The 10760-nt window shown below is 38.8% G+C and overlaps 1 protein-coding gene across 1 annotated transcript; it reads right to left on the bottom strand.

Annotated features, from left to right (window-relative positions):
* Window positions 1-1476: 1476 nt before the first annotated feature.
* On the bottom strand, window positions 1477-10483 carry LOC144664066 (26S proteasome regulatory subunit 6B). The gene is made up of 7 exons (XM_078525194.1): window positions 10114-10483; window positions 8263-8533; window positions 6805-7323; window positions 5490-5566; window positions 5141-5309; window positions 2292-2347; window positions 1477-1647 (listed from the first exon to the last, which is right to left on the bottom strand). The coding sequence occupies exons 1-7, from the start codon at window positions 10144-10146 to the stop codon at window positions 1534-1536; spliced, it is 1239 nt and encodes a 412-aa protein (XP_078381320.1). The 5' UTR covers window positions 10147-10483; the 3' UTR covers window positions 1477-1533.
* Between the last annotated feature and the right edge of the window lie 277 nt (window positions 10484-10760).

Raw genomic sequence — 10760 nt, 5'->3', positions numbered from 1 at the left:
TTGCCAAGGAACAAGTCACTTTGTTCGGAATGCGTGAATTTTGGTAATGTAACCCAAAACTTACCAGGCGTTCTTTGTTTAGTTCCCAAACCCCAAGCAATTACAGCGAGAGCGTAGGCAACCTGTGAGGCAGAAAAGGCATTTGCCTAACCTGTGGCAGGAGGTAGCAACGTAATTCTATCATGAATACGACAGCTTTGAAGATATTTTTCTGCAGGCTATAGAAAATCCTCAACACTTAAATTGAATTTCTTGGAGTAAGCATTAACTTTTCAAGGGGCAACAAGGCTGGCCTTTATGCCTGTCGCGCAATGCCTTTCAGGAAAGTTGTGTGACAGGCAACAGGAACTGTGTTTTGATGTCATGACATGGTTGTGGTGAGTAAAAATGCAGTGACTGATAAAGAGGACTGGGGCTAGCAAAAACTCGATATTTTTTCTTCTCCCAAAATCTCCTTTCTTACTTTTCTAGTACCCTGTGGTTTTTAGCCTGCATTGTAGATGAACTAAAATCGAGGGTTTAATTTGTCTGCAACGCAGGCTATGTGGATTTTCGCCTTATGTGTTTTGTTCAACACTGCCAAGCCTCCCCCCTAGGTTGGTTTATATACGCAACGACGCTTGGGCTTTTTCTTGCCCCATTGCAGACCATGTATGATACTCTTGAGAATTCTTGCTTTCAAATTTTCAAATAGTCGTGTGTATATGAATGAATACTTTATGTGGATTAAAGAAAAATTCTCTAGAGAACATTATGTGGTCTGTAATGGGAAAACAACCCGCCCAATCGAAAAAGTTCTATTGAGGTTTGACTTGAGAGAATCAAAAACCAAGCGCCATAAGTGTGTGGGAGGGGAGAATGTGGATGGAATTTTCTGTTACCATAATGCTATCAACGGGATAAATCACTATCCTATGGATAAGTGTTGACATAACAAAACGCTTTCCACTGAAATTATAATGATTTATGTAATAGATAGCGTTTTTTTTTTTTTTTTTTTTTTTTTTTTTTTTACAGAATGGGGTTTTCAAGTGGAATCCAATTACATAACTCCAGATGAGTGCTGGAAAACCTATTTTTCTATCTCCAGACACCTCCCAAAGCCAGTAAAGAAAAATTGAGAAATGACATTTCATATTTTTAATACACTGTATAAACCTAATTGAAGAAACGTTGATCCTGTGAAAGCATAGACCGTGAACGATATGACCCTGTGGTATTCTGGGTAGACATCCTTGGAAAGCTTGGTAATATTATTTTTATTGATAATCAAGACATTTTCTTTCTTTGAGGGCCTAACGAGTATTATTTATGCAATCTGTCTTATTATCATGCTTATTCTGTCAAAGACAACAATTATTTTTCCGATTTCTCAGTAAACATTTGGGTCGCATCGTTCATGGTTTATGTTTTTTATGGGTCAACGATTCTTCAATCAGGTATATACAGACAGACCATCGAAGTAATAACTTGTGATACAGTAGTAACCAGCATTTATTCACAGAAATATTGATACTTGGTACATTGTCTATATTACTTATAAAACTCGTGCTCTTGTTCATCCTTCTTGACATTGTTCTTGTAACCCTTCTCAAAATCTTTTGCCAGGATCACATAACGGTTCTCTCTTACTGCCTGCATACCAGCCTGAAGAACGCAAACAAATCTTGTTATACAAACACAGAGATCACAACTCATCATGGAAGATGTTTTGTAATGTACTGTAATAAACAGTATCATAGACGTAATGTAAGGTACCGTATGTATGTAACCCTTTTTAGTACTGTCGTTTTGTAAGTCATGTGAACAAATTTAAAAAAAATGGCAGAGACAAGATTCAAAGGATTTACAAGAACGTGATCAAAAAAATTTAAAATAAAACTTTTGGCTCCATGGCCAACATATTAATTCTCCTGTTAATTCATTCTTTTTCATTTTAAAGAATTTGTTGACACGATGTATATCAAGACCTGGCAAGTCTATCCTCTCAGTTGCTGCTTTTCACAATTCTTGTCACCTGTGTCCTTGTTAATGTACATCTTGGTGATAAGATGAGCTGATATTAAAATTTTAAAAACGCAAACTGAATGATTGGAAAAGCCATATGGCTTACCAGCGCCAGCACAACTCTAACTTTTGTAGCGTGATGCAACTAGGAGTATTGTTACTTTCCCAATTGCAGGCTACTACCCCTCCCTCCCCTCCCCAGCATTGCCCTATCTGTTCACCAGTACCCAGTATTTTATACCCTATGGTTGAGGGAGAGAGATGTTGTGGGAGGAAAAATTTACCTCTTGACAAATTGCATTGATGTCAGCACCACTGATTTTGTCAGGTCTTGCAACATCTGATATCAAACCTGTCAAGGACTTTTATTTTACTTTTACATGCAATGTTCAACAAAATGGAACTTTCTGAAACAACTCAACATCCTGTCCTGCCTCAGAAAGTTACCGTAGAATTCCGGTTATAAGCCCTGGGCTTATACAACTTCGTAAAGGGTTTTGGGTGGGCTTATAAGTGGAGGGGCTTATATCCGGGAGGGCTTATAAGCGGAATATCACCAACACGGGTGTGTTGATGGAAATACGTTTTTTAGTTAAAAACACATAATAAAGCAACATTTAGCTCTATTTAGTACTGTCATCTGGTAGAGGGGGGCTTATATACGGGGGGGGGGGGGGGGGGGGGCTTATAACCGGATGTATTTTTTTGTTTCCAGGATGATGGGCCTATAACCGGGGGGGCTTATAAGCGGGGGGGCTTATAACCGGAATTCTACGGTATCACTTCACAACCTCCCCTTAGTTTAGCACCCATTTTCAACTTTCCTTTACAGTCAAAACAATGCAATGAACAAAATGATGAGAAAACACCATGTGTGACATTTGATGGTTGACTAAAATATGCAAATTCTGGCCAAATTTCCACGTGCCTGTCACGTGAAGCCAGACAACAATCCAATCAACATTCCAGTTTTGAATTAAGCTGCTGTTTGAGGATTCAAATACGGAATAAAGAGCCTGGCAAAGAACGAAATCAAATTCCATGAATGAATTCGTTAATTCACCCTTGATAGGAACGCTTGTGCTGTTTTGACTGTAAGGTATCTCTTAGTTTTAACCACTCCGTTACCAGTTTAGTTTTCATAGTGTGAAGCAACTACTGTAGCAGTAATTAAACTGCTTCTAGTCCACTGCATTATATGTATTGCAGGTAAGAACTTATAGTTTATCCCCTAACTTTTTATCACGTCGCTCTAACAACAGTACCCATTTATACACCCCCAGGGAGATAAGAATATTCTCTGTGAGTGTTAAGTGTATTTTTCCCAAGGACACAAACACAATGGCTAGGAATCAAACTGGAAAAACAACCAATCGAAGACACTACATACAAAATCTTGTACCCAGAGTCTCTGTTTCCCTTGACCAGTAGTCGAAAACAAGGTAAGCTTGCGCAGTAAGATGCCAAAACCTGACATACAAGATTGCTACATAGATTTCTGTAGGGTTTCATCGTCAGAATAGAATTTTCAGTTCAATTCTCAAAGGCATCTCTTGGGAAGGAAGGAACTCTAACCCAAACAGAAAAATCTGATTTCTTTGGGTAAATTTCTAGACTGATAAAAAAATTCCTAACTAAAAAATGCATACATAAATGTCAGTGAAATATCAAAGTCTCTTCGAGATACCAACTTTTTTTGCATGAAGTATGAGTCGAAGGTTTATCCTGTGCATTGTTCTTTGAACTTATCATTACGGTTGCTTTGTAGTTTAGTTTAACAATTTCCTATCTTCGCGGAGGAAATGCAGCCATATAATTTTGTCAAAAATGGCTCGTCCGCGCCGGGTATTTATACACATATTCCTCAACATTACACAAATAAACAGTGCAAATTTCACCGAGATCTGACAATTCTATACTTTAAAATTGCAAGGACCTTTCGAGGCAGTCGATCACGGCAGCGAAATTAGCAAATGAAACAGCAAAATATGCGTTCGACGCTTTGTTTTTGTGACGCCATATTTGAATTGTTATAGGTAGACCGCTGTTCAATGTGTTCAAGGCCGTATCGTTACGATTGCTCTCGAAAAAAATACGGATATTTCCGACTACTGTCGGAGAAAACATTGCGTAAACTAATCGATACACTCAAGCTGCGTTTTTTCTGACTCGTCCCCAGTCGTCTTCATATAGCACGCGGCAATCTCTCCCTCCGCTGTATATTTGCCGCGTGCTGTATGAAGACGACTGGGGACGAGTCAGGCGTTTTTTTCGCTCCCCGCCCCCCACCCTCTTGCTTCTTCTGTTTTGTGCTGGCGTGCAGGTCTCTCGCCGTTCTCACCGAGCGCTCATCGATCGAAAAACACGAAAAATAGAGGGCTGTGGACAGTCTATGCGAGGGTCGGATATCAAGACAGCTTCTTCGTGGGCTTCCAAGAAGGATTAAACAAAAGCCATATATACAGTGAATGCTATCGAATTATATTTGAAGATGAAATACGAAGGAATTTTGCTGTCTTTGACTGGAATTCCACTCGAACTGCGTAGATACGATCGCATGTTGTAAAGCCGATTCATGCAACATTGCTGTCAACGCGAGGTCACGTCCCTAACGACCTAGGCTGATGACGAAATAGAATGGGCGCTTGTAGCGACCAAATTTGGCCTAAAAAAGAAGCCTTAAAAGAAGCCCCCATCTCTTGCATTTGTTTTAACTTCAATAATATCTTTGAAAAGAGCAAGTTTTTTGGTATGGTTTATTCTTGACGTTTGTAATTTTTAAACGATGTAAGTGCTAGTGGCTATTTATTCGTGTTTTAGTTACGCAATCCATTGTTTGTGCGACGCTTTTTATAGATCGCCTTTCAGTCACACGTGCGTTGAGATAAGAAAGCTGACATGTCACTTTTAACATTGTTATATAACGTTTGTAAATGTGACAAGTCACGTTTTTTCCACGAGATCGCGTGATCACCCACAGCGGAAAGTAATCCCTTGAGAAATTAAAATATTCCCTTGAGAAATTAAAAAAGTCCCTTGAGAGTAGACAAGAATGTTCCAAATTTTGCCCCACATAACTGCTATTCTCCTATTTTCGCTTGTAAACAAGCAAAAAAAGTCGCAAAAAGGATACAATCCTCTAAATCCACTTCTTCTGATAGGTTCATCTTAGCAGTGATGGTGGAGAAGATAAGCCGTTTTTGTCTTCTGTCTGGCATGGGGAACTCAATCTTACGATCCAATCGACCTGGACGTAACAGTGCAGGATCAAGTGTGTCGTGACGATTTGTGGCCATGATCACCTGTTCAAAAAAGAATGTGACAGACAAAAGTGAGCCTAAAAACAGTTTTTACATTGTTAAACTATAATACCACAAAGTTTTACGGAACAGCCTTCCAAATGACATCAAACTTGCTGCATGGCTGGCACATAAACAAAATTCATGTGTTCCTTATAAAGTAGATTTTCTTGATCTGCCTACCTTAACATTCACATTTTGATCAAAGCCATCCATCTGATTCAGCAGCTCAAGCAATATTCTCTGTACTTCTCTGTCAGCTAAGAAAATATTATATACTACTTATTAACCGAGAGTGAGGTCATTACAGGGGAATCTCAGACCGAGGTCTTGATGTATTGACCGAGCGAGAGCGAGGTCAATACATCAAGGTCGAGGTCTGAGATTCCCCTGTAATGACCGAACGGACGAGGTTAATAAGTTATTTATTATATGGCCTTTAAGCACTATTCAAAAAAATAGTATAATCAAGGGAAAAAAAACTGGAGGTAAAACTCGCTCTCGCTCTCGCTCTCTGTGGCTCTCTTCGTCGCTCATACTAAAGAAGTATCGGTATGCTTATATTTTTCTTTCAGTTACTGAAAAGGTAGTTATATTTTGTCGGCATTTTTTGTTGTTTTTGCCCCCTCGCTAGTAGCTTTTACTCACAACTCAAAAAACCGTCGAGCCGAGAAAAATTTTCATAATGCCCGGTCATTACAAGAAAATAATGCCCGCTCAGCAGCCAATCAGAGCGCGCGTACTATTGTAGCCATATAATAATGTTAAATAACAGTCAATATAATGCAACTACTGTACTCAAAGAAAGCAATGTTACATGTATGTCTAAAATTTCCAACCACAGGTGAAATTGGTGATACCCATAACTTGCAAACGGTGAGAGAAATTAAGCAAATAGAGAAGTAATGATTCAAGTTATTAAACATTTACTGGCAGGGTCTGTTGTGAATTTTACTCTCTGTTATTGTTTTTGCATAACCCAGTGGCTGATCTAATAAACACAGAATATCGCTAGAACTGATTTATGGAAGTTTTTGATAGAAAAAATTCAGCAAAGAAATGAGTGCATTCTTTGAGAGCTGCCTATTGATCAATCATCAGACACCTGTGTAACCAATCAGATTGCATGTTTTGCCAATAATCAGTCGCTGGGTTATGCTGATAATTATTAGGAACCAGATGGCCATTTTGAGCAAAAACATTCCACACTGATGAAACAGCATTACATAGATCTGGTATGACAGTGGTACTTGTAGTGTAGATTGATCATTTCTCCTGTTTAATCAGACACTTCCCAAATCTGGGCATTGTATTGAATTGCAGATTTCTATCTTGCGGGGTGTCAAATAAGCATGCAATGCAAGCAAATGGGCATGTTATCTCAAGCTTGTATTTTCTCATTTAAAAAACAGGAGACAGAATAAGGCTGCTTCATTTGTATGCTATGAAGAAATCTCAACTGAAACATTGTTTCAGAATACTTGACAGATTTTCTCACCTCCAGTTTGAGCATCAAATCTCTTAGTAGCAATAGCATCAATCTCATCAATGAATATTATAGCTGGAGCATTTTCTTTCGCCAAACGAAACACATCACGAACCATCCTGGGTCCCTCACCAAGATACTTTTGAACAAACTCTGATCCCACAACACGAATGAAGGCTGCCGTTGTGTGATGAGCAACTGCTTTTGCTAACATGGTTTTGCCGCATCCTGGGGGACCAAACATGAGGACTCCCCTAGGAGGATCGATTCCAATTTGCTTGTAGAGCTCGAAATGCGTCAAGGGAAGTTCAACAGCTTCCCGCATTTCCTGTTTTTGAATGTCCATTCCGCCAATGTCAGCATATGCAACATTTGGCTTTTCGTCTGCAGTTAGCATAGCTATACTGCTGTCTGCTTCTGGGGGAAGGACATCAACCAATGCATTGGAGTGCTTGTGAAGTGCTACAGATGCACTTGGTTTTAACAGCTCTCGGTCAATGGTGCTGAGAATCCGAATATAGTAGTTTGACCCTAGCAAAAACAAAAGCAGATCTTTCAGTAATTGATAGGAGAAAAGTGAAGGCTTTTAAAGGGACTGTGTTATAGATTTTAGCTAAATTTAAGCGTGGGAAATGACCATCTATTTCGCTGAAATATAACAATAACCTCTTAAAACAATAAAGGAACATTTCAAAAACACAGCAAATACAAAAGGAGGTACGGAAAGCCAAAAGCGACGAAGATTGAAATGGATTGCGTATTGGGTTTTTGAAATATTGCTGGGTTGAACAGTTTTCAAAGTTAATCTTGCATTCCTTACCCCAGTTCCCCTCGCTATAAGAAGATACTGAACAAAAGTAAGATAACTGAACAGTTTGTCAAAATGGAAAATTTTAAAAATTTCGGTCTGACCGGCCCGACGGGTCAAAGTGGACCACCTCCAGAGGTGGTCCCAAATATTCCAGTCAGACCGAACTGAAAGAGACCTTTTCATTTAACTTTCGACCAAACTTTCTGAAATATTTGGCTCAATGGAAAGTACCCACTGCATCCTGTATGTTAAAGGGGCTAGATCACAGTATTTTAGGTAATTCTATTTGTTTTCGTTAATTAAGAGCTCTAAACTTTAAATTGGCAGGGCAAAATTACAGTGTGTATTTTAATAGCAAATCATGGCCACATAACAAACAAGGATGATTTTCGAGCATTGTAAAGACACTTTCAAACAAATTGAGATAAACTTGAAAAAACTCGGGCCGACGTTTTTCAAGTTTACCCAAACGCAATCCATTTTAATCTTCTTGAATTTTGCCCATCTTTGCCCCTTTTTCACCTTTCTGTGTTTCTTTTAAGTTCTTCTACAGTTTCAAGCCGTTATTGTGATATTTCAGTTAATTCTATGAACAGTTGGTCAGTGCTGAAATTGCCTAAAATTACGTGACATTGCCCCTTTAACAGATAATCCCCTACCTGTTGTGGAACCAACAATTCCTGTGTTTTGATCCACAGCCTCCAAAAACTGACCAATAACCAGAGGAACAGACTGAATCCGCTTCACTTCTTCCTGTGCGTGGAGTAATTCCTTCTTGAGATTCTTCTGTTCATCCTTGATGTATTCTTCTTGTACTTTTAAAAATTCAAGCTGCTTTTGAAGCTTCTTGTATTTTGTGTAAAGATCATCTACACTTGGGTCGACGGTTGAAAGCGAACTGCTTGCAGCAGTTGCCGGTCGACTTGTTTCCTAACCAAGAGGTTACAAATATGAAAATAAGGTCAAGTAAAGGGGGGGGGGTATAGATCACGTTTCACGGAAAATAAAATGACCCTTTCACAATTCACAAAAAATATAATACAGTCGAAGCTCTCGTAAGCTGACACCCTCAGGATGCGAAAAAAGGTTCTCGTAAGCGGTCACTAGAGGTGTAGGGGATAGATGGCCGCTAACAGGAGCTTGCCCAGCTAACAATAACCGGACCGACGTGGATGTCGACAAAACAAGCACTGAAATGTGACCCGTAATTACTAAAAAATCATTGTGACGAACGGCGATGTGAAGTTGATTGATGAAAACAAGATACAAAGGTTGTTAGTAGGATTTTCTTTGGGGTGTCCGCCTACGGGAGCTTTAAAACAAAGAAAAAGTCTAAATCATAATCTCTGCAAGTGTCCGCGGCCGCTTACAGGAATGTCCGCTTACGAGAATGTAAAAATACAGAGTCTGTATGGGAGTTAAAACGGGGTTTTAAACAAGGTGGCCGTAAGTAGAGCAGTCCGCTTACGAGAGTGTCCGTTAAGAGAGCTTCGACTGTATTGGCATTTCACGCTTATGAAAAATAAAAGAGAACATTTTGGAAAATCATGGTTCACGACTACAGTGGAAATCACGATTCACAAGGAAAAAATATCCATTTCATATTTTCACGGGAAATGAAGAGGGCCGATCAAGGGTCACAAAAATACCCTTTACCACCCTCGTAAGTGACTTTAGTATCAATTCATGAAGACAGTAAAAATTCTAGTAAAGAATTGAAAAATCTTGATAACAATTTCTTGGTAAAAGTTGAATATTTCCTTAACACTGGAATATTTTTCTAAACACTTTATGGTCAGTTAAGTTGGGGGATATGTTTGTATATTCTGTTTGAACTCAAAATGGTTTAAAAGATTTAACATCATTTTTCTGCCAGTTCAGGCAAAACAGTTGGAAAAGTAATGAACTAGATGAAAGCCTTCAAACAATTTTAACCAACACTGGTTTTGACTGAAATTGTAGGTCATAATAACATGTGACCAAAACGACAAGCAAATAAAACAAATTCACCATTGGCTTCATTCAATAAGCTCATGATATTTTAGAGTAAGATTTTAGTATGCAACAAACTCTTCAATTTGAAGACAATTTCCGCGGACCAATTAGCACACCAAACATTTTCTCGTAAGACTTATCTGAGCACATTTCTGAAACTACATTTTTTCAAAGGTTTCAAGACATTCCTAAAAGTTTACTTATGAGAGATATGCGACCTGGAAGAATAAATCGCCTAGCAAGAACGTGCTTAAAACAATTCATACTTAAAGTTTTTCCTTCACATCTTTCTCAAGAACTTTTTATAGAAACTAAGATGAAAACGTGACAAAGCAAAAATTTACTTTCACTGACACGAAAGAAACGAGAAAAAAGTTATTGATCCAAAGGAAACCTTTACTCAAAAAGGCCTACCATTTCACTCAAACGATTCTTAAGGCTTTGATTTCTGTTAATCTGATAGTTTGGAGTTTGATAACGTTGGAGTAATTTAAAGAAAAGAAAATTAAACTAACCTGACTTTGAACAGCGATGCCTATTTCCTCCATCTTGGATTATCAGTAATGAGTTCCCGGATGTTCACCGCAGACTTGAAAAAATGCGGGCTCTCGCGGGATAAAGGAAATCAGGATTGGAACGCCGGAGACGGGTCGACGGAGTACGGTGTGGTAACAAAAGAACGCTTTACATTATATTTACTTGGAGTTCTTTTCAGATGTTTTATAATCCATCCAATTTTCTATTTCTTCGTGTTCATTTTCTATTTCTTTATTTAATCGTGGCGGTACCAAACAATAGAGAAATTTTGCATCATGGATCGTCTAGGGCACTAAGAGCAGACCGTATTCATATTCTCGTTATTGGACTGGAACTACAATTAGCTTGCAATGAAGGCTAAATGGCTAATGCGGGGAATCTTTTCAAATGAAAATGACAAGAAGCTCTTTTAAATTATATTCCCCTAAATTAGCCTCTATAGCGAAGCGCACGAGGTCTAAAAATAGAATGCAAATGAGTATAACCGCCACGAGTCTCAAAACCATCATCGTGTTCTGAGAGAAATAGTCCGCCATTTCGGTTTGTCTGAGTCTTGCCTGAGTTGTGACGTCACTCGCGCGCTTTGCTATTTCAAGCTAGTTCTTGTCCAATACCGAGAAAACGA

This window comes from Oculina patagonica, chromosome 8 (assembly GCF_052425735.1).
Source record: "Oculina patagonica isolate OP01 chromosome 8, crgOcupat, whole genome shotgun sequence".
Lineage (NCBI taxonomy): Eukaryota > Metazoa > Cnidaria > Anthozoa > Scleractinia > Oculinidae > Oculina > Oculina patagonica.
This window is presented reverse-complemented; position numbering and strand designations above follow the sequence as displayed.